The following is a 26,826-nucleotide window of genomic DNA, read 5'->3' on the forward strand; positions in this document are numbered from 1 at the left end:
CAATCTTCCCAACGTGAACCACAGAATTCAGCAGGTACGCGGCGCAGAGAGGTGAACCAGGGGAGAGAGAAGATGCGGAGAGCAGGGAACACTTTTGCGTGCAAAGAGAAGACAGAGACGATGGGGAGAAAGACAGGAAAAGCGCCCCCCCCCCCAAAATCAGCTGGAGAGAAAGTGGAAAAGTGGAACAGCCACAGGGACTGAACTAAAAAGGGAGGAGAAAGGAGAGGTTTAAATTCCGTGAAGACTATAAACAGCGGGAGGGCAGAGTCTGAAACTCCACAGCTCGATACCTGGCATCGCTCTGGTGGGAAGGGAGAATCCCCAGAAGCAGAGTGGAGTCCGGGGCTCTTCAAGCCACACGGGGAGAGCTGGTTCCCCTGCTGGGAGGACACCTGGTAGAGGTTGTGTGGCTTCCACAAAGGCAAGGCCCCAGTGGACCCAGGAGAACAGCCGTTATTAGCTGGTGCTGGAACAAGGTTGTTAAGGGTGAAGCCTGGTGCCAGATGAGTTTTGATTTTCCATAATGCCTGAAATACTGCTGCTACACAATCACATGAACTTTTTCTGGGGTGGGCTGGCACCCAGTCGCAGTCCCTGGGCATCGGCAGCAGCACGGTCCTGAGAATATTCCTGGCTGCAGTGCACACCCGGCCGTTGCTCAGTGAGACCCTCCCACAGAGGGGCGGAGCCGGTGAAAGCGCCGTCCCTCAGAAATAAGGGGTCGGGAAAAACAGCCGCATTTGAGATAAAACTCAGGAGGGAGGTGCTGCCTGGGGCTTGGTCACTGACCATGTAAAAGCGGGGAGCGGACAGAAGATGAAAACAAAGGATGGGTACACGATTACTGATCGGAGAGAACAGAGTTCTGATACTAGAGACTGGGTACGTGGGTGACGCCATTTTCACCGCTCCCGCGCATGTGCATACGCACCTACAAGCACCACAACGACCCACCCCAGTAAGCTAAGCAGCGCCATCTAGTGGAGAACGGAGCCATTACACCAAGTCCCGCCCAACTGGGCCAACCTGGCTCTTCAGGAACACAGGTCTCTTCATCTGCTTAGTTTATGGACTATAAAGCATTTCATAGTTTGATTTCTAGGGAAAGATGAAGTAATTGCACTTGTATTTCAACCTGTTCGCCGGTGCATCTACGCAATTTCTTTTTTTTTTTTTTTAAATTCATCTTTATTTTCAATTTTTATTAAAAATATTTTTAATTTTCTTCTACTGTACTTTTTACCTTTGTGTAAATTTTTTCAAATTCTATTTTACTTCCATCATTTCATTTTATTCTACTTCAGTGTGATCATCTTTTCAAATTTTCAAATGATTTTTTTCTTTTTTTCTCTAATCTATAAAGCCCCTTTCAACACCAAGACCAAAACACACCTAGGATCCACCATCATTTATTCAATTCTTTGTGAGTGTGTGTTTTTAATTTTTTAATTTTAATATTTTTTTTAATTTTAACATTTTCTTAATTTTAGTTTTTTTTACCTAGTTAATTCCTTTTCTCCCTTCAAAATGATAAAACGAAGGAATTCACCCCAAAAGAAAGAGCAGGAAGAATCAACAGCCAGGAACTTAACCAACACAGATACAAGCAAGATGTCTGACCTAGAATTTAGAATCACGATAATAAGAATACTAACTGGAGTTGAAAATAGATTAGAACACCTTTCTGCAGAGATAAAAGAAGTAAAAGCTAGTCAGGATGAAACAATAAATGTTATAACTGACCTGCAATCTCGAAAGGATGCCACGGTGGCTAGGATGGATGAGGCAGAACAGGGAATCAGCGATATAGAGGGCAAACTTACAGAGAATAATGAAGCAGACAAAAGGACGGAGATGAAGGCAAAAGAGCATGATTTAAAAATTAAAGAAATCAGTGATTCATTAAAGAGGAACAACATCAGAATTATAGGGGTCCCAGAAGAGGAAGAAAGAGAAATAGGGGTAGAAGGGATATGTGAGCAAATCATAGCAGAAAACTTTCCTAACCTGGGGAAAGATACAAACATGAAAATCCAGGAAGCACAGAGGACTCCCATTAGATTCAACAAAAACCGACCATCAACAAGGCATATCATAGTCAAATTCACAAAATACTCAGGAGAGAATCATGAAAGCAGCAAGGGAAAAAAAGTCCTTATCCTACAAGGGAAGACAGATCAGGTTTGCAGCAAACCTATCTACAGAAACGTGGCAGGCCAAAAAGGAGTGGCAGGATATTTTCAATGTGCTGAATCAGAAAAATATGTAGCCAAGAATTCTTTATCCAGCAAGGCTGTCATTCAGAATAGAAGGAGAGATAAAAAGTTTCCCAGACAAACAAAAATTAAAGGACTTTGTGACCACTAACCCAGCCCTGCAAGAAATTTTAAGGGGGACCCTCTTAAGAGACGAAAGATGGAAAAAAAAACAAAACAAAACAAAACAAAACAAAAAAACAAATAAATAAAGACCAAAGGCAACAAAGACTAGAAAGGACCAGAGAACACCACCAGAAACTCCAACTCTACAAGCAACATAATGGCAATAAATTCATATCTTTCAGTACTCACTCTAAACATCAATGGACTCAATGCTCCAATCAAAAGACAAGGTAACAGAATGGATAAGAAAATAAGATCCATCTATATGTTGTTTACAAGAGACCCACTTTAGACCTAAAGACACCTTCAGATTGAAAGTAAGGGGATGGAGAACCATCTATCATGCTAATGGTCAACAAAAGAAAGCTGAAGTAGCCATACTGATATCAGACAATCTAGACTTTAAAATAAAGACTGTATCAAGAGATGCAGAAGGGCATTATATCATAGTCAAGGGGTCTATCCACCAAGATCTAACAATTGTAAACATTTATGTGCCAAATGTGGAAACACCCAAATATATAAATCAATTAATCACAAACATAAAGAAATTCATTGATAATAATACCATAATACTAGGGGACTTCAACACCCCACTTACAACAATGAACAGATCATCTATTCAAAAAAATCAACAAGGAAACAATGGCTTTGAATGACACACTGGACTAGATGGACTTAGCAGATATATTAAGAACATTTCATCCTAAAGCAGAGGAATAGACATTCTTCTCCAGTGCACAATGAACATTCTCCAGAACAGACCACATACTGGGACACAAATCAGCCCTCAACAAGTACAAAAAGATCGAGATCATACTGTGCATATTTTCAGACCACAGCACCACGAAACTCAAAATCAACCACAAGAAAAAATTTGGAAAGGTAACAAATACTTGGAGACTAAATAACATCCTACTAAAGAATGAATGAGCTAACCAAGAAGTTAAAGAAGGACTTAAAAAGTTCATGGAAGCTAATGAAAATGATAACACCACAACCCAAAACTTCTGGGAGGCAGCAAAGGCGGTCATAAGAGGAAAGTATATAGCAATCCAGGCCTTCCTAAAGAAGGAAGAAAGATCTCAAATACACAACCTAACCTTACACCTTCAAGAACTGGAAAAAGAACACCAAGTAAAACCCAAAACCAGCAGAAGACAGGAAATAATAAAGATTAGAGCAGAAATCAATGCTATCGAAACCAAAAAAACAGAACAGATCAATGAAGCCAGAAGCTGGTTCTTTGAAAGAATTAACAAAATTGATAAACCACTAGCCACTTTGGTGAAAAAGAAAAAGAAAAAGAAAAAGAAAAAGAAAAAGAAAAAGAAAAAGAAAAAGAAAAAGAAAAAGAAAAAGAAAAAGAAAAAAGGCCCCAAATAAATAAAATCAAGAATGAAAGAGAAGAGATCACAACCAACACAGAAGAAATAAAAACAATAATAAGAGAATATTATAAGCAATTATATGACAATAAAATGGGCAATCTGGAAGAAATGGACAAATTCCTAGAAACATGTACACTACCAAAACTGAAACAGGAAAAAATAGAAAATTTGAACAGACCTATAACAAGTAAAGAAATCAAATTACTAATCAAAAATCTCCCAAAAAACAAGAGTCCAGTCCAGGGCCAGATGGCTTTCCAGGGGAATTCTACCAAATATTTCAGGAAGAGTTAATACCTATTCTCTTGAAGCTGTTCCAAAAAACAGAAATGGAAGGAAAACTTCCAAACTCTTTCTATGAAGCCAGCATTATCTTGATTCCAAAACCAGAGACCCCACTAAAAAGGAGAACTATAGACCAATTTCCCTGATGAACATGGATGCAAAAATCCTCAACAAGATATTAGCCAACCGGATCCAACAATACATTAAAAAAATTTTTCACCACGACCAAGTGGGATTTATACCTGGGATGCAGGGCTGGTTCAATATCCGCAAAACAATTAACGTGATTCATAACATCAATAAAAGAAAGGACAAAAAACCATATGATCCTCTCAACAGATGCAGAGAAAGCATTTGACAAAATACAGCATCCTTTCTTGATAAAAACCCTCAAGAAAGTAGGGGTAGAAGGAGCATACCTCGAGATCATAAAAGTCATATATGAACAACCTAACGCTAATATCCTCAATGGGAAAAAACTGAGAGTTTTCCCCCTAAGGTCAGGAACAAGACAGGGATGTCCACTCTCGCCACTGTTATTCAACATAGTATTGGAAGTCTTAGCCCCTGCAATCAGACAACACAAAGAAATAAAAGGCATTCAAATCGGCCAGGAGGAGGTCAAACTTTCACTCTTCGCAGATGACATGATACTCTATATGGAAAACCCAAAAGATTCTACCAAAAAACTACTAGAACTGATTCATGAATTCAGCAAAGTTGCAGGATATAAAATTCATGCACAGAAATCGGTTGCGTTCCTATACACCAACAATGAAGCAACAGAAAGAGAAATCAAGGAATCGATCCCATTGACAATTGCACCAAAAACCATCAAATACTTAGGAATAAATCTAACCAAAGAGGTGAAAAATCTATACACTGGAAACTACAGAAAGCTTATGAAAGAAATCAAAGGAGACACAAAAAAATGGAAAAATATTCCCTGCACCTGGATAGGAAGAACAAATATTGTTACAATGTCGATACTACCCAAAGCAATCTACATATTCAATGCAATCCCTATCAAAATAACACCAGCATTCTTCACAGAGCTAGAACAAATAATCCTAACATTTGTATGGAACCAGAAAAGACCCCAAATAGCCAAAGCAATCTTGAAAATGAAAACCAAAGCAGGAGGCATAACAATCCTGGACTTCAAGCTGTACTACGAAGCTGTAACTGTCTAGACAGTATGGTACTGGCACAAAAACAGACACTCAGATCAATGGAACAGAATAGAGAACCAGAAATGGACCCACAAACGTATGGCCAACTAATCATTGACAAAAGAGGAAAGAATATCCAATGGAAAAAAGACAGTCTCTTCAGTAACTGGTGCTGGGAAAACTGGACAGCAACATGCAGAAGAACGAACCAGGGGCGCCTGGGTGGTTCAGTCGGTTAAGCAACCGACTGTGGCTCAGGTCATAATCTCGCAGTTTGTGAGTTCGAGCCCCACGTCGGGCTCTGTGCTGACAGCTCAGAGCCTGGAGCCTACTTTGGATTCTGTGTCTCCCCCTCTCTCTACACCCCACCCCCCCCCCATGCTGTGTCTCTCCACCTCTCAATAATAAATAAACGTTAAAAAAAATTTTCTTTAATTAAAAAAAAAAAAGAATGAACCTGGACCACTTTATTACACCATACAAAAAATAAACTCAAAATGGATGAAAGACCTAAATGTAAGATAGGAAGCCATCAAAATCCTTGAGGAGAAAGCAGGCAAAAACCTCTTTGATCTTGGCTGCAGCAACTTCTTACTCAACACATCTCTGGAGGCAAGGGAAACAAAAGCAAAAATGAACTACCAGGACCTCATCAAAATAAAAAGCTTCTGCACAGCAAAGGAAACAATCAGCAAAACTAAAAGGCAACTGACGGAATGGGAGAAGATATTTGCAAACAACATATATGATAAAGGGTTAGTATCCAACATCTATAAAGAACTTATCAAACTCAACACCCAAAAAACAAATAATCCAGTGAAGAAATGGGCAAAAGACATGAATAGACACTTCTCGAAAGAAGACATCCAGATGGCCAACAGGCACATGAAAAGATGTTCAACACCACTCCTCATCAGGGAAATACAAATCAAAACCACAATGAGATACCACCTCACACCTGTCAGAACGGCTAACATTTACAACTCAGGCAACAAATGTTGGCAAGGATGTGGAGAAAGAGGATCTCTTTTGCATTGTTGGTGGGAATGCAAACTGTTGAAGCCACTCTGGAAAACACTATGGAGATTCATTAAAAAATTAATAGAACTACCCTACAACCCAGCAATTGCCCTACTAGGTATTCATCCAAGGGCTACAGGTGAGCCGTTTTGAAGGGGCACATGCACCCCCATGTTTATAGCAGCACTGTCAACAATAGCCAAAGGATGGAAAGAGCCCAAATGTCCCTCAATGGATGAATGGATAAAGAAGATGTGGTGTGGGTGTGCATATATATATACACACACACACATAGGTACATGTGTATATATATATGTATGTTATGTATGTATAATGGAGTATTACTCAGCAATCAAAAAGTATGAAATCTTGCCATTTGCAACTACGTGGATGGAACTGGAGGTTATTATGCTAAGTGAAATTAGAGAAAGACAGAAATCATATGGCTTCGCTCAGATGAGGACTTTAAGAGACAAAACAGATGAACATAAGGGAAGGGAAACAAAAATAATATAAAAACAGGGAAGGGGACAAAACAGAAGAGACTCTTACATATGGAGAACAAACAGAGGGTTACTAGAGGGATTGTGGGAGGGGAAATGGGCTAAATGGGTAAGAGGCACTAAGGAATCTACTCCTGAAATCATTGTTGCAGTATATGCTAACTAATTTGGATATAAATTAAAAAAATAAAATTTAAAAAAAAGGCAGATGTTTGGTAATTAGATGTTTGCCCTATCATACAGATGGGTTACTCAGATAAAATTTACCTCTGCTAATTGCTCTTATTCTGGGAAAGACCCCCCCAGGTTAGAATCTGCTATTAGTTAAGGGAGGGACAAGAGTTTCTCTTGAGCCCACTGGGTCTAGATTGCCTTCAGCTCAAAATACTCTTCATGCCAACGTGGTCCAACTTGGAGTGGCCTGTCCTTGACCCCTACAAAGTTTAGTGTCAAGAACGAGAAAAGACTCCTCAAATAGTTAAATATACAATTACCAAATAACCAAGCAACTCCACTCTATCCGAAAGAACTGAAAACAGGTACCACATAAATGCTCACAGCCCAATTTACATCAGGCAAAAGTGGACACAATCCTAATATACACGCACAGACAGGTAAATTGTATACACCAACAATGAAAATACCATCCAGCCCCAAAAAGGAATGAAGCGCTGATACCTGCTACAACACGAACCTGGAAAACCTGTGAAGTAAAAGACACCACACGCAAAAGTCTGCATATGGTATGATTCCACTCACATGAAATATCCAGAATAGGGAATTGCATAGAGTTCAGAGATCAAAAGCAGACTAGCAGTTGCCGGGGCCTGGTGGCACAGGGAATGGGGAGTGACTGGGTTTTTTTGTTTGTTTACTTTTGAGAGTGAGAGACAGAACGAGAGGTGGAAGGGCAGAGAGAGAGGGAGACACAGGATCCGAAGCAGCTCCAGGCTCTGAGCTGTCAGCACACAGGGCTCAAACCCACGAACCATGAGCTTGTGACCTGAGCCAAAGTTGGACGCTCAACCGACTGAGCCGCCCAGGTGCCCCAAGGAGTAACTGTTTAGTGGGCATGAGGTTTAATTTTGGATGATGAACAGATTTTGGAAATAGACTGAAGTTAAATAATACTGGGAAAACACTAAATGCTATTGAGTTTTTCCTTTTAAAATGCTTAATTTTTTAATATGAATTCTACCTCAATAAAAATTGTTGTAAAGAATCAAAAAGGAGGGGTGCCTGGGTTAAATGTCCAACTCTTGATTTTGGCTCAGCTCATGAGCTCAGTCTGTGGGATTAACCCCTGTGCCAGGATCCACTCCCCCCCCCCCTCTGTGCCCCTCCTCTGCTGGTGCTCTCTCTCGCTCTCTCTCGCTCTCTCTCAAAATAAATATTAAAAAAAAAAAAAAAAAACAAATCAAAAATGAAAACACATAGTAAAGTCCTTTAAAAACAGCAGCCACTGGTGACTGGTCTTCTGGGCTTTGTTATGCCCCTTACTGGCAATGAGGAGAGTAAGTTCTTTCTCTGGATGTTTCCTCACCTGCACAATGGCCAGGGTGGATCAGATCACTCATTCTCCATTGGTACAGCCACTATCGGCTGCGTGGAGCACTGTTCTAAATACACAGGGCCATCCTGGCGCCCCCGGATTCTGATCTGCCCAAGCAGGAACCGTGCCCGTGTTTTTGTGGTGAAAAAGCTGATCTCAGACAGAGCCCGCCCCCTTCCCATGACCGCATCCATCAATGACTGTATTTTAAGCCACAGTTGATTACAGAAGACAACATCATAAATGAAGTGCATTTATTAGGAAGATAAACTCCAAATAACAAGTAGCTCAGAAGTACACTTGGCAACCTCACAGGACAAGATATCTTAACAGAGTCCACGGGATTTTGCTTACACCACAAAAGGAGTTTTAAGGCAGTTCAATTGGGCAGCTACAAACACGATGTGTGTGATATAAACAGAACATTCAAAACTAAGGCCCCCGAACATCCCCAGTATCAACGCATCTCTGAACTAGTCAGGTCGACAGACCCTGTTCAGGACTGAATCCAAGTCTCAAATGCAATTCAGGAGGATGCAGACCCAGAGGCTCTGCTGGATACCTCCTAAACTCGCGCAGCTAACAGACCGTCTGTGCTATTACAGGCCTCCGCCCTCATACCTTATTTCACATGAACATTTTACACTGTCCTGGGAGAACAACGCACATTAGGAGAGAGGACAACAGGACTCAGTATCTCATACCACAAACCAGATGACAGAAAACAAAGGACCTACACAGACACACTGAGAGAAACAACTTTTCTGGCAGGTCTCCATCAGGCACGGAGACGAAGCTTAAAAATATGCCAGGGTGAGCTCCGTCTTTCCCTCCGTGGTTACCACCTGGATGAGGCTCCCCGAGTTCGGTCGGTTTTTCTCTATGATCCAGTCGTGGAAGGTTCTAGAACAAAGAATATAAGCTTTACATTTTCAAAGCAAAACTCTCGACAACACATGCTTATATTCACATCAGTGGCTTGGGGGTAGAGGACAGCAGCAGCAACTGTGAAAAAGCCACAGGGACACATAGCCAGGTCCCCAGTGCCCTCAGTACTCATTCCAATGTCCAAGTGGCAGCATTCGGTGAGACTTTAAGTTTGGTTTTTGCATTTTGCTTCATTGTTAGAATCCTTTACAACACAGTAATATGATTTTAAGTGATTTAAAAAAGACTGTAATTAGTTAATTCTAAGAGAAAGACACGTACATACACAATATTTTTAATTTGAACAAGTGCATGCACAAACGAGCAGGGGAGTAGCAGAGGGAGGGAGAGAATCTCAAAAAGGCTCCACACTCAACACAAAGGCTGACTCAGGGTTTGATCCCACAACACTGGGATCATGACCTGAGCCGAAATCAAGAGTCGGACGCTCAACTGAGTCACCCAGGAGGCCCAAATGTGCACAATTCTTTATACTTTCCCATGTTACCTTTCCAGAAATTTAAAAGAAATTCATTCATTCTTTTTTTTTTTTTTTTTAAGTAACCATTCATGGAACACCACAGCAATGGGAAAAGATAGCAAAAAAAAGACTATTACAATAAAATGTGAAGTGCAGGAATGGGGGAATTAACTACGCTGCATGCAGGGAAGGAACCCTGCCTGGGAGAGTTGGGAAGGCCTCCTCTAAGAAGACAGGAATTAAAAAAGGGCACAGCAAATTCACAAGATGCAACAAGTACCTGATAATTTTTTTTAATGTTTATTATTTTCGAGAGAGAGAAAGAGAGAGAATGACACGAGTGTGAGCAGGGGTGGGGGGAGGGGGGAGAGGGAGACACCGAATCCGAAGCAGGCTCCAGGCTCCCAGCCGTCAGCACAGAGCTCAATGCGGGGCTCAAACTCACACACCCCAAGATCATGACCTGAGCCGAAGTCGGACGCTTAACTGACTGAGCCACCCAGGTGCCCCACAAGTAGCTGATAATTTTCACACAAAACATTTACATTTGAGTACTTGGTCCCCTTGGACAACCCACCAGCTAGGACTCTGGACCTTCTTCAACTAGGAAGCACTCAGGAGTTTCCGGGATATACCTTGGTAGTGACCAGCAGCCTGCTAGACCAGAGCCGATGTTTAACTGTCAAGCCATTCAAGATCCCACTCCAAGGGCTGAACAAGCCAAGGGCAGTTATTCCATAGACCCAACAGCAAAGCACTGCTAAAACTCCCCCAAAGTCCCATCCACGTTGTGACCCATCTCTGGGGCGGGGCAGGGCTTAGGGATGGCTCTGAGGGAGACCGGTCAGATGGCTGGATGTGAAGGGGAACATGCGTTACTCATGCATGTTTTAAACTTAGTTCATCTTCATTAGCAGTCTGCAGTAGACAAGGGAAACACCATCATAACCACGGAGAGCAAAGGCTAACATACTCCAGACATTCAAAGTACATTTCATGCCAAACTGTCATGTGAGTTTTCAAATCCCACAAAGGTGCCATGATTTCTGGAACAGAGGGTGGCTGGGACTCCACCACTTGGCACTAATTCAGAAACGTGACCCCCGATGATCCATCTAGAATCCAGGTTATAGATGCTATTGGAAATACTGGCTTTTACAAAGAAGCTCAAATGCAAAACACAATTCAAAACTTGGTAGGCAGAAGTAACTGTGGGCCTAGTTAAGACCACAGGCCCTGCGGTCATACTGCCTGGGTCAAATCCTGGCTCTGCTATGTGATCTAGGGCATGTTATTCATCCCCCTCGCCCCCCATGCCTCAAGTCCCCAAATCTTAAACAAAGATGACAGGCCCTCCCTCAGTGACTTGCTATGAACATTAAATAAGATTATAGGGGCGCCTGGGTGGCTCAGTCGGTTAAGCGTCCCACTCCGCTCAGGTCATGATCTCACGGTCCGTGACTTCGAGCCCCGCGTCGGGCTCTGTGCTGACAGCTCAGAGCCTGGAGCCTGCTTCAGATTCTGTATCTCCCTCTCTGTCTGACCCTCCCCCGTTCATGCTCTCTGTCTCAAAAATAAATAAACATTAAAAAAAAAAAAAAATTTAAATAAGATTATAGTTAGGGGCACCTGGGTGGCTCAGCTGGTTAAGCGTCTGACTCTTGATTTAGGCTCAGGTCACGATCTCACGGTTCGTGAGTTCAAGCCCTGTGTTGGGGAGTGCAGAGCCTGATTGGGATTCTCTCTCTCTCTCTCTCTTGGGATTCTCATTCTCTGTCTCCCTCTCTCTCTCTGCACCTCCCCCACTCTCTCTCAAAAATAAGTAAACTTAAAAAAAAAAAAGATAACAGTTAAAATGGTGCATGATGGCACATAACAAGTGCTCCATAAATACTGGTTCCAAACATAAAAGTCCCAAATGCCTCTCAACTTAATTAAAATGAGATGTAGTAGCAGGCCAGAAGCACATCCCAAACTTTGCAAACATCTTGTACACAGCTGTCGAAGCAGCAGACACACCGGCTCTTTGGGGTAAGGCTGTCTCCCGCGTGGGGAGGGCAAGGACATCTTCTTCATCTCCCTGTCCCGGGGCCTAGCCCAGCACCTGGCCCACAGTGGGTGCTCGGGGAATACGTACTTACCACATGGAGGGCTGTGGGGAACTGAGATCCAGACAAACACAGAAGAGTGAGAAAGCTAACTCCTTCTCCATGATCTTCAAATGCCACCCATATCCACAAATGGGTGAATGTGATTTCAGGAACAAAGGACACTCTGTGTGGGTCTGTGGCTCAGCACTAACTCAGACACAGGAGCCCAGATGTTCCCTAGATCACCATCTGACTCCCACACTGCTGCTCCTCGTTAGCAGAGACAATGATGTTACCGGGAACAGAGGTTTACCGAGCACTTACTACGGGTCAGACATCGTGCCAAGCGCTACCACATTTAATCCTCCTGATAATTATGGATTCCATTATACAGAAGGGGAAACTGAGGCCTAGAGCAGTCAGGCCATGCTCAGGCTGGCCAGCTCAAGATTCAGGTCAGCACTGTCAACCCCTCCTGAGACTCACTCTGATGTGTCACATACCCTCCAGAGGCCTGGGAACCTCCCAAAGCCACCTGCACTGGGGAGCTAAGAGAACACAGCCTAGTCTGTAAAAGGCAGAGAGATGGGGCTGGAAGCTGCCTGTTACCGACAGTATGTCAATACTCACTCAACCAAGAACTCCAAGGGTGTCCAGGAACTGAAGTCGGCCTCGGGCATTGATTTCCTGTTCATCGGGGTATCCAGGGTAACCCTGCAGTGCACAGAGACAAGCCTGTCGTGTGTGCCTCCCTTCTGTAAGAATTATAGCCGCCCAGTCCTCCTTAGCCAGGAAAATGCAATGTGAGCCTTTGGCACCAAGGGTGGCCGCATTTACATGGGGAGATCAGAGGAGGACAGACAGAGGCCAGGAAGCCCTCCACATATACAGAGATCACGTCCGAGCATAATTCAGTGAAGTGCTCTGTGACTCACCCTTCAGGCAGACGGGAACAAAACAAAAGAGCCTTTTTAAAAATACAGTTTTGCCTTTTCTTAAATATAGTCTTTATTAAAGTAAACTGCTTTGCAATTTGCATCTTCTTCACTCCCTACAACGTAGCAGACTCATTTCTCTCAATTTTTAAAGTGTAATAATAATATTTCTTTAAGTAGGGGAAAAAGATAGCCTCATCCTTCGTTCTGGGACTGTTTCCTATGAAACCTTATGATTTTCAGCAAGAGGCTACAGAACTCAGATATGTAGGACTCTCCCAAGAACATTCAGGCCTCAGAAATCATTCAAAATAGCTGGGGGAGCAGGTCACGAATCACAGAAGCTCACAAACAAAAGGGAGCTGGAAAGCCCTGTGCCCTAGCAGGTCCCGACGTCCCTTTTAGAACTACAGGCAAGAGACAAGCCGGTTGGTGCTGGGATCCTTCCAGCAGGAAGGAACCCCACCTCCAAAGCAGCTGCCTTGTCTGGGGCCACTGACAAGGACCTTCTTCCAGGTCACAAATAGGAACGTGTCCCAGTTTCCCATACTCTCCCTCAGACACCACTGTCCCCACCTCCCCCCCACCACACACACACACACACACACACACACACACAAATACACACATGCAAAGACTAAAGTACAATCTCTCTTCCACTGGCCTTACAATGACTTGAAAGAATACAAATATTAAAAAGAAATGCATAGACTACTTTTAATAAGGAGGCACAGAGGGACAGATGGAGGGAAGGAAAGAAAACAAGGAAGAGGAAGACAGACAGACAGACCCGTCCCACCAGCCAACCATTTTGGACAGCCTGGGACACTCCAACATCTGAAGAAGTATCTTTAGGGCCTCTGGCGAATGTGAGAAGCCAAGGTGACAGGACACACAAGTCCCTGGTGAAGAGCTACTCAAATGTTAAGTCCTGGCAGCGAGGCAGAGGTGGGGAGTGAGCGGGGAGCCCCGACCACTTACGGGAGCACGGCGATGGCCGCAGAGCCGGAGGGCATGCCGCTGTTCTTTCCGGCGAGGCTCTGGCAGAGCTGATGAACAGCACCCTTGGCCATGCCGTAGCCAATCATCCCTGGGGAGGGGGGAGAAAACAGTTCAGTGACCAGTGGCCACCGCTAGTGTGTCCAGAGAACCCCATGCCAGGCTGGGAAGAAGAGAAGGATGGACACCCGTGGAGAGAAAGTGAAAGGGACATAGTATTCAAGGGCACCTACTATTCACCTGGCAGTTGACATTTACCGTAAAAACCATGAGGTTCATCTTATTTTTACTGCTGAGCAAACGGGGAGGCACCGTCAGGGTGAGTAACGTGCCCAGGCTCACACGCAGACTTGCACCGAGGCTAGAGGCCAGGCAAGAGCTGCGTCTAAACCCTCAGGTCGGTAACTTGTGGGCGAGATGGAGCACTCATCCGGAATGCACGCTGCCCAAGTTCAAATCCCAGTTCTTCCACTTACCACTACAGAAATCCCAGGCAAGTTCTCAAAACCTTTCTAAGCTTGGGTTACCCCATCTGTAAAATGGGGATAAAGTACTTAATTGCGGGCTCAGCACAGGGTAGGTGCTCCCTAAATGTTTCCCATCAAATTAACAGAAGTAATGTGTCCTGGAGTCCCACATGCTGTTTAAAGTATACGAGTGAGCAATTTTCACGTGAGTATACGTGCTACCTATTAATTTTCCTTTCCTCCCACTGGCCAATCAATGTTTGCTGACTGAATGAAGAAGCAAGGCATGTCTTTTACTAGGACCAGTTTCTATGTCCCCCACAGCACCCAGCTGTGGATTCTCACTGACCAACAACAAAGAAGCATGGTTAGTTGTTGCAGACACCTCTCCTCCTCCTGAAAACCACTGTTCCTTTCGGAGCTCAGCAGCCTCCTTAAAAAAAAAAAAAAAAAAAAAACCCAGCGCACATGCTGTTTAAAGTGTAACAGATGAGGAGGCCTCAAAGGTCCAGGGGGAGGTGGGGATCACAGCCCAGCCGAGGAACCAATCACTAACCTCTTCAACAGCCACCCTGAATTGCAAAAGAGGGTCAAGGTCTCAAACAGTTATTTAGAAGCATAAGAAGGTTTCCCCATCTCTGGCTTCTCTGTTTAATCAGGGGCAGGAGGCCAACAGTGATATAAAGATTTACCTCTGCACGACTGAAATAAAGCAATGCACAAATCTTATTCATCCAGTCCCAGTCCCCAGCAGACACCCAGGGACCCCTCTTCATTCTATTCAAACAATATGATGCAGAAAGAAACAAGCAACCAGCAACAAGCTACCGGCATCCCTAATGGTTTGATTCCGCAGGATTCTACATGATGTTGGTAAGAGGGTCATTTGCAAGATGCAAAAACAAACAACAAAAAAAGCATTCATTAAAAAGATAAATACTTTTCCTCTCAATATAAAATGATCAATGCAGTCCCTAAGGACTGATTCCCAAACACAGCACAGATCCCTAAGTGGTCAACAAGTGATTGCCATCAATTCTGATAGTTTATCGTCCAAGAGACAGGAGACAGTCTATAAATAACAAGCCTGAACACAGGAGCGTGGGGTTTTCTGAGTACCTTCCCAAGTGAACACTTTCCAGTTTTGAACAACCCTTCTTGTGATGATGGACCACTAAGCCCATCTGTCATTTGTTTCTGGACTATATACATAGATTTCCCTAGATGACTCCGGGATCGGTATCGAAGTTAAAACATTTCATAACCAAAATAAATTTAACAACATCTAACTAAGAACTTAAAGATGAACAAGCTTATTAACATCTAAAGCAGAAATAGTTGGGTTTTTTAAAGTCTGGAATAAATAACAAAAGTTCACATTTACTACTGACTCTATAATCTTTCTAAGCCATTAAGAGATTTGCAAGTCACAACCACCATATAGAGGAGGTAGTATTATTTATCCCCATTTTACAGATGGCAAAACTGAGGCTCAGAGAGGTTAAGTAACTTGCCAAATATTACACAGTAAGTGGCAAAACCACAACAGAAAACCAACCTGGGTAGTTCTAGAACCTCCCTTTTTTTATATATAAGTTTATTTATTTTGAGAGAGAGACAGCGAGCATGAGCGTGGGAGGAGCAGAGAGAAAGAATCCGAAGCAAGCTTCGTGCTGCCAGCACAGAGCCCAATGTGGGGCTCAATTTCACGAACCATGAGATTATGACCTCAGAGGAAATCAAGAGTCAGACCCTCAACCAAGTCACCCAGGTGCCCCCAGAACCTGCAGTCTTAACCAGTATCCAAAACTATAAATAAAAAAGATATTTAAAGACCAAAACAAAGAAAAAGACTATTTCATCCTTTAGAAAAATTAGTCTTCTGGGGCGCCTGGGTGGCGCAGTCGGTTAAGCGTCCGACTTCAGCCAGGTCACGATCTCGCGGTCCGTGAGTTTGAGCCCCGCGTCAGGCTCTGGGCTGATGGCTCGGAGCCTGGAGCCTGTTTCCGATTCTGTGTCTCCCTCTCTCTCTGCCCCTCCCCCGTTCATGCTCTGTCTCTCTCTGTCCCAAAAATAAATAAAAAACGTTGAAAAAAAAAAAATTTAAAAAAAAAAAAATAAAAAAAGAAAAATTAGTCTTCTGGTTGTAAGGTTTTCTTTTTTAAATGTCAAGCCATTACTCATTTTTCTATTCACTTTCTACTGGCTCTGCCCTATGTCACCTTTGATAAAAACCAGATCTCAACCAAACCAACATCGAACATTTACACAGCTTTAATTATTGAATAGCCATGGGCCTGTAAGATCACATGCTCTGAGAAATCTAATGAGAAAGTGAGTGGCAGGAAATTGTTAATTTATTAAGAGGACTCATAGTTCAGTGACTTACATTAAAATTGAAAAGGCATTCGAGATCTCTACCACTTACTAAAGAGACCCCAAAAAAATTCGCCTCTTTTCTTTTTAACGTTTATTTATTTTTTAGAGAGAGGGTGCGTGTGAGTGGGGTAGGGGCAGAAAAAGAGGGAGACAGAGGATCCGAAGCGGGCTCTGCGCGGGCAGCAGAAAACCCATGTGGGGCTTGAACTCATGACCATGAGATCAAGATTCGAGGCGAAGTCAGTTGCTTAACCAGCTGAGCCACTCAGGCACCCCATCCCCTCCTTTTTTTAAAGAAGAGTTTACTTAGGTGGTCGACGTAGACACTTTCCCCTCCCTATGCTGTCCCCAACCCCACTTAAATTTCGTTAGCCTCATTCCAAAGGGAGTGCTACGGGTTGAATCGTATCCCCCCTCCCACTCTCAAATTCATGTGTTGACGTCCTAAACTTCAGTATCTCAGAAGGTGATTGTATTTGGAGACAGGGTCTTTAAAGAGGTAATTAAGTTAAAATAAGGTCTTTAGAGCGGGCCCTAATGCAATCTGACTGGTCTCCTTACAAGACAAGGACATCAGGACACAGACACATGCAGAGGGACATCCATGTGAGGACACAGGGAGAAGACGGCCATCTGCAAGCCAAGCAGAGAGGCTCCAGAAGAAACCAAACCTTCCCACACCTTGATCTCAGACTTTCCAGCCTCCAGGAACTGTGAGAAAATAAATTTGTGTTTAAGCCCTACAAACCATGGTCTGTTTTCATAAGTCTCCCAGGAAATACACGGAATAAAAATGCAAAGGAAATCACGGTTCTGTTCTGATGCAGCAGAAAAAGCACACAATTCAGAAATGATCAGGGTTTTGGTTCAAAGTGTAATTACAGCGTACTTATTACATAATGACAAGGTCCTGAACCTAAGTTCTAGTTCGCTTCCCTGTAAATGAAAAAGGTAGTTAACAGTCCACCGCAGGATTAAATGAGAATATATGTGAAAGGAAAGAGCAACTATGAGAAGACTCGGCAAGTGCTGGGCATTGTATATACATCGACGCCTCTCATCCCTCACAGTTACGCTTCAGGGAGGTGTTACTGCCATTTACGATCAAAGAAACTAGAGCAGAATTTGGCCAAAGACCTCAAATAATCTGTTCAAAGCCACTCAACTAAAGTGAAGAATCCACAGTCAGCTCTCTTACCGAAAGCCCCACCATTTCCAGGGGCTGAGCTGCTTCTCAGGGACACACGAACACAGGGTGATGAAGATACAACTTATTTATTAACTGATTAGTATCCACCTCCTCACCATTCATGCCCTGGGTGGATCCCAGATGAATGGAGTGGTGGGAGTCCCAGATTACAGGACTCTGCACCCACCATGCACATGAAGACAATGCAAACAGAAGGGGGCAGAGTCCTACCCCTAAAAAAAGCCAGGAAGCACACTCCACCCAGCTGTAAAGCCTCCTGGAGGCTAAAGGGCTCCCAGGTCCCTCACCTAAGGAAGCATCCAGCAGCCCAGGGGGCGAGGGCAAGCGCTCCCATTTCACACACTGGGAAACGAAGGCCTACCGGGAGTCCCGTCCAGGGCGGCCTTGGCACCAGCCAAGGTGAGGAGGCCTCCTTCTTTGAGGTGCCTGGTGGCCAGGTGGCTGGAGATGATCGACGTCCACATGCTCTGCTTCCACATCAGGTCACAGTTTTTAAAGAGAGCTGAATGAGAAAACAACATGTGAGCTGAGCATTCGCAGGGAAGAGACTGAAAGGTAAGCTCCACTCACGGCGTCCCATGAGGAGGCGTTGACAGCCACTCCTGCTCTCTCAGTCCCTGACTACAAGGTCCAGTACAAAACAGCACAGGGCCGTGGTCAGAGAGACCTGGGTTCGAATCCAGGCCATGTGACTACCCGAGTCTCAAGTTTCCTCACCTGTAAAGTGGTTAAAATTTTAGCCAATAAATGAGGACTGTTAACAAATAGGCTGAACTGGCTTTAACTCAGAAATTGTTCTACTTTATGAAGGACAGTAGATTTGTAATAAGAACCTATACGTCTAAGTCAAGTTTTACCTGTGATCAATCTGAGGCACTTATACTGCATAGACATAAAGAGGGTTCTCATAGAGCTACATTTTTTTATGGCTGAAAGTTGAATGCCAGCTTTAAAGACTCTTTAGAAGAAAGCTGCTCAGACAATCATTTCATGCTTATTTTAATCCTCTGACCTTGCCCAAGACATGGTGGGGAATAAGTGGTAACGTGATCACATCACCAGCTGGGCAAGACACCCAGAATCCAGAATCCTGAGACCAGAGGAGGGGTCTTCAGTAAGTGATAACCAAGGTATTACATTTCCCGGCTACAAAGAACTAGACAAAAACAAAAGTATGGATCCACATTTATCAATTCTTGTTCCCGAAACACACAGAAGGCCATCGGGGTGTTCCGCCAACCCGATCACCCCACAAAACACCAATTTTATATTTAACTGATTTCACAGAATATCAATTCCTTTTTAAAGAGCTTTGACTTTGTGGGTTCAAGCCCCGCGTCGGGCTCGACACTGACAGCTCAGGGCCTGGGGCCTGCTTCAGATTCTATGTCTCCCTCTCTCTCTGCCTCTCCCCTACTCATGCTGTCTCTCTCTCAAAAATAAATAAATATTTTAAAAATTAAAAAAAAGAGCTTTGAATGATAAACATAGAAGGAATAACAAAATTTAAAAACTGCTGACTCAGGCAGAGATTATCAACAGAGGCTTAAAACCAATAGGTTTGGGGAATTTGAGACCCTCAAGGTGCTTAAAAATAGGATACTCACACGTGATGCCGAAGTAGCATCCCACGGATCACCTACTAACCGCAAACAGAAAAACGTACCTTTACGATGGAAGTCTGCCGCTACCACCCTAATCAAGCACCGTTTGGCATCACTATGGATCGGTTCGGTGATCTGACAGGGTAAGTGTCCCCACATGATGTCACAGGAAGCACACATCACTCAAGAGGAACTCTCGCCTCCAAAACATTCAACTCGAATCTAATTAAGTCTCTAGACCTAAATTCTAGTTCACAAGAAATACCATGGACAGAGGAACAGGTAAATGACACCTTACAGAAATGGCTGCACAAATTCGGTCTGTGGAACTTTCTCTGGGAAAAGTGCCCTGTCTACCACCGAGTCTATCACAGAAGAAAAAAGTAATTCTAGATTAAGAGACTAAAAATAACAACAAAATGCAATGCACAAATCCTGACTGGAAAATACATTTAGGCGGGAAAAGACTATAAAAGATTTGGAATAAACTGGAGAATTCGAATACAGGCTGAGTTTTATTAATCTTATAGAATTATTATTAATTTTCTTAGGTATGGTCACAGTATTAAGATAATGTAGGAGAATGAGTTTACTCCCTGAAGATATATGCAGAAGTGTGTTGAAATTCTTACTTTCAGATAGTTGACAAAAAAAAATACACACGCAGAATACATATGCACAAGAAAACAAGAAAGCACACGTATGGCAAATGTTAATATCTGAATTTAGAGGGCACAGGATGTTCAATGAACTGTTCTTCCAATTTTTCTGTATGTTAGAAAATTTTCATAATAAATATTGAAAAACATACTCAGCTTTAATAAATGCTCAATTTGTAGTCCTTTTTTTGGAAATTTATTTGAGAAAGAGAAAGAGAATAGGTGCACACGCGGGTTTGAGGAGAGAGAGAGAGAGAGAGAAAGAATCCCAAGCAGGCTCCGTGCTGTCAGCCCAGAGCCCCAAGAGGGGCTCCGCCTCACAAACCATGAGATGGTGACCTGAGCTGCAATCAAAAGACAGATGCTTGACAGACTGAGCCACCCAGGTGCTCCTTGAGTCCTTCCGACTTTCAGAATGATCTATTTCATACACATCCCCCATTTCCCACCCAGTAATAGGCCCTGAAAGACTGGGATGGAAACAATACTTATTCCATTCTGCTTCTACTTCAAACTTCAAACTTAACGTCCCTCTCCCGTAACCCCCGTTATGGGAAGTGTTTTCTTCATCCGTCAAATGGGATGTTAATCCCTACTGCACAGACCTACCAAAGGTCAGAAAAACCTGTCTTTGCCAGCTGGACAAAATGCAGAGCAGAATGAATGATTCACTGAGAAAAGGACTCACACTTGGATTTGGCATTGCCTCCGGCCCATCCTCCAGCCACACAAAGGATTGCGTCCACCTTCTCTTCACCCAAGAGCTTTCCGACCTCAGCTGTCACCTTAAACAAAAGGGACAAAAAAGGTACAATAAGCAGTCAGGTAAACCCAAACAGACTTAATGTCCTTACAGATGCCTCAGTTTATTTTTCACTCGTTTTGAAGTCAGTTACCAGTACCTGGCAATTAACCCTTTGAAGATTAGAGGAAGGACCAATCTACAGTAAGCATCTTAGACAGTGAAACCCAACTACATTTCAATGTGATTTTTAGAAAGCGATCTAGAGTCTTCTTTTGGGATGGTTAAGACATTAGCACCCCTGGAAGAGAGCAATGAATAAAGAAAAGCAGGAAAAGGTTTTTAAAAAATCACCAAGAGCTTCAATGCCCACAGCTAACCTTCCGGTCTATTTCTTTCCAGACTTTCTTCACACATCACAGAATCACAATATGAGATAATCTATTCTTTTCTACCCTCATTACAAACATCCCTTTAACTGCAACTCCAAACCATAAGTGCCAACAGGAAATATTTTTAAAAAGAGCAACAAAAAACAGTCAACTATACTTCATGTAAAAAAAAATATAGTCAATGGCAAAATGTTAGTAAATACCAGGTACATGGGTGATCATTTCTCTCTTTACTTCTGTTTGAAATTTTTTAAATGTTGAAAATACATACATGTAATTTTGTTACAATTTTTTAAAACAAAAATCTGGCAAGACAGGCAAGTCTGGCCATTGACCGCTTTCACATTTCTCCAGAATGGCTGAGACGACTTAACCCAAGACCGTGTATCTTTGCCTATGGTAACAGTTAGTTTCCCCAGCAATTTCTGAAGCCTCACATCACTCCTTCAAAGAGAACGCTTTGGCAATGGAAACCAATCTTTCATCTCCCTACACCCCATACCTACATCTTTCCTTTTAAGAAATTCCTGGACTTCTGAATTCTTAAACCAAGTCCTGTTACCAAGAGCCCAGATCCCAGCTGCCAGAGTTGGCTATCTCCCAACGTCCATATGTACACACAACCCTGTACATGCTCATCTTTTCAGGGAAACATGGAGCTGGAGAAACGAAGCACCTGTTTGACTTTTACAACATCTATGCCTTTAATTCCTTCCCCTTAAATTTTGCTCTCTGCCCAATCGTTTTCCATAGACTTAATGCCTTTCTCATGTCTTCATCTCCTATCTCTAGTGAATCTCATGCCTAGGGGGCCAATTTTACATGGGTTAGGATTAAATTTCCTCTTCTGAAGCCTTAAAAACAAACATTGGATGTCATGCTGTTTATCCAAACTCTGAATTGGGTGACTGGGGGGTTAGGGAGGGTTAAACGTTCTAAAATTTGAACTTGTAATAACTAAGGCAGTTCTCCATCTTTGTCTTTAAAATGCACTGTTAAGTCTCACACGCAGGCAATTTCAAAAACACACACGGCATCGGAAAGCTGCAATTAACAGGAGCAGAAGAGCCAGTGACAGACACTGATCACAGAGAACCACAGCCAGAAGAGCCGCCACCCAGGTGCCCCACAAACTCCCCATTTCTAAAAGGGAGATCAGTCAGAAACGTTTTGCGAGTGTTACAGAAGCGAAGCAAGTTGATGTGAATAAGCACTCAGGATGATGCCTGACACAAAACTATGCCTTGTTGGGTTTTATTATTAAGCCCATTAAGGCGAATAAGTAATCATTAAGAACAGGAAACATTAGGATCAGATTAAGTAAAAACAACAAAAATCTATATTCTGGAAAAAGTCAGCTAGCTTTTTATATTCTAAACTCTGTGAAACCGATGCTTTAGACAGAGTGAGTGAGCAGGAGAGTATCCTCAGTATGGGCTTTTTTCTTTCTTTTTTGTATTTTTGGACTTATACACACGTTTGGAGAAATGGACTGGAAGGAAATACTACAAAACATTAACTGCATAATGGGACTAAAAATGACTTCCCCGTTCTTTTTGCTTAATTGTATTTTCTACATCATACATGTATCACCTTTAAAATTTAAAATATTCTTGGGACACCTGGGTGGCTCAGTTGGTTAAGCATCCAACTCTTGGTCTCAGCTCAGGTCATGATCTCACAGTTCACGGGTCTGAGCCCCACATCGGGCTCTGTGCTGACAGCGTGAAGCTTGCTTGGGATTCTCTCTCTCCCCCTCTCTGCCTCTCCACTGTTCACATGCTCGCTCTCGCTCTGGCTTGCTCGCTCTCAAAATAAATAAATAAACTTTAGAAAAAATTTTAAAACATAGCTAGGACCATTAAACATCAGACCCTCAGTAGTGTTCAGATTACTAGGGAGAATGTAACTAAACAAAAAGCAGACTGTGAGCTTACTGAAGTTGTTAGTTAAGTCTCTTATTAGGAAATCCCATGCTCTCTACTCCACCACGAGCTAGCTTTTTGGCCATGTCACTTAGTGTCTCATCTCCTAAGCTATAAAATGAGTCTACCCCCACCTGCCCGCCTGCCTCACTGAGTGCTTGCCTGTAAAAGTACGTCACATCACGCAAAGAATAATGCGGAGATTTCCTCGGGAACATGAGCTGCAGCGCTGACATGAGAACCACAGAGAGCACAGTCCCCCATGCAGCTTATGGGAACGGCTCTTCCAGAAAGGTCGGCCCATGTAAGAGCCTCTCTGATATTTATACCAACATGGGCATCAAACTGTCACTGTCCTTCTGGGCATCACAGGGAGAAACGGGTATTTCACAGTTTACTTTATGTATTTATTGGACTTCTTGTTTTACAATAAGCATATCATTGTATAATTAAAATTACCCTGTTTTGTTAGGGTTCATGCTTTGAACTAGGGAGCTCCACTTTTTAGAATGCATCCTAAATAATCAGAGATAGAGACAAAGATGTTCAGCACAGGATTCCTGATAATGGTAGTAAAAAAGAAAAACTGCAAGCCATTTCAACGTTCAGGAAGTAGAAACTAAAGAAATTAAAAAATACATGCTGACAAAGAGGGGTTTTTTCAAGTGATCTGAGAAGTATTTAAATTAAGTATTAAGTTAAAAAAAAAGTTGACCATAAAATACAAGATTATCTCAACTTACAAAACTAAAAACATATAGGATACATAGGAAAGACAAGAAAATGGGCTAAAATGTGAACAGTGAGCTAAAGAAATGGATTATGAGTAATTTATCCTCTTTATATTTTTTTCACTTTTTCCAAATTTCCCCCAATGAGCACAAATGGCTTCCATAAACAGAAAGCACTAACTGGAGAAAAAAAAAAAAAAAAAAAAAAATGCATCACCAGAGGAAACTGCTCCCCAGGGTTTCCCTACCACAATGCTCGGTGGGTCTTTTTCTGGAATTACCTGGTCGGCCTGCTCTGTAAATGAGTCCGTCATTCTAACCACGACACTAGCACTAGCCTCTTCATTCTCCACCACGTCGATGCTGGCAACCCACTGGAGTGAAAGAGAAAACAGCTTTGGTCAACAGACAATTAGTTGTTTTTCCAGAAAGATCCACACTCAGAAATGGGGGCAGTGTAGACAGATGAGAGGCTTAAATGAAAACCCACCAGAGATAGAGAACAAACTGAAGGCTGATGCGGGGTGGAGGAAAGGGGAAAGTGGGTGATGGGCACTGAGGAGGGCACTTGTTGGGATGAGCACTGGGTACTGTTCGGAAACCAATTTGACGATATATTTTTAAAAAACAACACCACCACCAGAGAAAGAATCTCACTACTGACCTCTCATGCTCCTTACACACATTTGGCTTCAGCCAATCCACTCCTTACTGAGCCCCAGCCTAGCCCATCTGCCCCCAAACACCTCACCTTCCTCCTCCACTCTCACCTCTTAAGGCAAACCCTGCACTTCCAGTGACCCCTCGACCGGAGCAAAAAAGCAAAACAGCTTTTTGTAAAGGGCCAGAAAGTAAATACTTTAGGCTAGCCATATGGTCTGTGTTGCACCTACTCAAATCTGCTGTTGTGATGGCAGAGCACCCCAGACAATATAGATAAATGAAGAAGTGTGCCTACATCCAATAAAACTTCAGGCACTAAAACTCCAGAAATGTGAATTTCATGTAAGTTTCACATGGTACAAAATTCTATTTTTTTTTTTATTTTTTTCCCCAACCATTTAAAAATGTGAAACCATTCTTAGTCCTTGGGTTGTACAAAAACAGACAACAGGCCTAGTCTTCCCGGGAGGACTAAAGTTTTCAGACCCCTGCCCTAGAGCACAGAGGGATGGCTTTGGGTTTGGGAATCAGACCAAAGTTTGAATCCTGGCCCTGCAAGACAGTGGCTTTCTCATAGAGGTTAACAATTAACACGATTAATGTGAAAATTCACTGAAATGGAGCATGCTACAGCTCCTGGCACAGGTGACACACAGTTCCTACTAAGAAAGTTCCAGGGCCCTGAGGTTCACAGGACCCAGAGATATATAGCTCTACCACAAGCTATGAAGAACACAGCATCCATTTAAGAACACTCATTACTTCTTTGTCACCAGCCACGGGGGGATACAGACACAAAGAAAAGGTTGTATCCCAGTCCCTCCCAGAGTTCCTAGAAATGTAGGGGTGGGGACAGGGGAGACAGAGTCCAAGGTAAATCAGCTTGTCAGATTCTGCCAAGTCAGAAATAAACCAAAGTGGCCCCAACAGGGGGAAGTGCCCCCACCGGGGAAAGGCACAGCTCTCACATCTGTAACACATGGATACCAACAGGATTCACTAAATTCAAGTTTGGGGAAGAGTAAATGAAATTAATAAGAGTATGTGAGAACACAGTGCCTAGCCAACACTCCTAATAACACTGTCACCACCATCCACCTCCACAGACCCTGGAAGATGCCTCAAATAGTCTTCCAAGTTGAGTAAAAAGACGGTGGTGTGCTTAGAATCCATTAAAAGTCCTATACCAGATGCTGAGCCAAAAGAAAATCCTGGAACCCTTTCTTCCTGGTCCCGGGGCTACCCTGGCCCAGGCTGCTGCTACAAACTAAAACCCCGAGGCAAAACTCCCCAGAGCTCCAGCACATTTTGTGCAAGTGACAGCTGCAGGGAGGAGACAGAGGGCGGAGTCCCCACCAGAAAAGCACTGAGCCCTCCAGAGCTGCTGGGGTCAGAGTCCCTGGCCATACGTCAGCTCTGCTCCTACCAGCCCCCTTCAAGAAGCAATACCCGATTATGCAAAGTAGTTCAAATAGTCTTTCCAAAACAAAGAAGCCACCAGCATTGGTGGGGCTGAGCCTTCCAACAATCAGGTGCAAGGCTGGCTGAAGGAACCGGGGTAATTATAGTAATACTAATAGCTAACATTTAAACAGCTTTTACCACAAGTCAGATACTTTACAAGCACACCAATGATCTCATTCAATTCGCACAAGCCCCTAAGGGGTAAATACTAGTAATATCCCCATTTTAAAGACGGGGAAACTGAGGTTCGCGGGCGTTAATCAATTAGTTAACGACTAGTAACCCGCGCCACGCAATCTAATTCCAGAGCCTTCCTTCTCATTGTTTCCCCATGTACCCTCAAGCCCGCTCCTCTTTATTCCCCTCTGGAATTCTCTCCGAAGCCATTCCAGACTTTCTGGGCCTGGCGGAGCGGGCAGCCCCATCCCCCACCTCCTTGCAGAGCAAAGGCCCCGCACCTAGGATGCGGCGTAGGCACGCACTCGTAGCCAGGAACAGAGCAGTAGACCTGTGCACACACGTGCAAGCACTCACGTCTGGCCTGTACAGGGGCCCCTGGCTTTAACCAGACTGCCCTCCAGGGCCGCACCGGTAAGCCCCTCCGCTCCCCAGTCACCAGCGTACCCGCCCGCCACCCAACCCGAAGGTGCCGCAAAGCCCCGCGGAGACCCAGCCGAATTACCCAGTTGCGGGCCCGGAACGCCTGCACGCATCGGGAGCCGAGCGCGCCCCTCCCGCCGTACACCAGCACCCGGCGCGCCTCTCCAGCGACCGCCGCCATCGCGCTCCGCCTCCCGCTCGGCTCCCGAAGCTCCGAATGCCCGGAGCTCGGACGCGGCGCCCCGGCTCGC

At 43.6% G+C, this 26,826-nt stretch overlaps 1 protein-coding gene across 1 annotated transcript; it reads right to left on the reverse strand.

Annotated features, from left to right (window-relative positions):
* Nucleotides 1-8,547: 8,547 nt before the first annotated feature.
* Nucleotides 8,548-26,826, reverse strand: QDPR (quinoid dihydropteridine reductase). Its single transcript, XM_060655369.2, has 7 exons — nt 26,658-26,826; nt 24,130-24,222; nt 20,747-20,843; nt 18,157-18,297; nt 13,722-13,830; nt 12,436-12,519; nt 8,548-9,210 (listed from the first exon to the last, which is right to left on the reverse strand). The coding sequence occupies exons 1-7, from the start codon at nt 26,754-26,756 to the stop codon at nt 9,105-9,107; spliced, it is 729 nt and encodes a 242-aa protein (XP_060511352.2). The 5' UTR covers nt 26,757-26,826; the 3' UTR covers nt 8,548-9,104.

The sequence above is a fragment of the Panthera onca genome, chromosome B1 (genome assembly GCF_046562875.1).
Source record: "Panthera onca isolate mPanOnc1 chromosome B1, mPanOnc1 haplotype 2, whole genome shotgun sequence".
NCBI lineage: Eukaryota > Metazoa > Chordata > Mammalia > Carnivora > Felidae > Panthera > Panthera onca.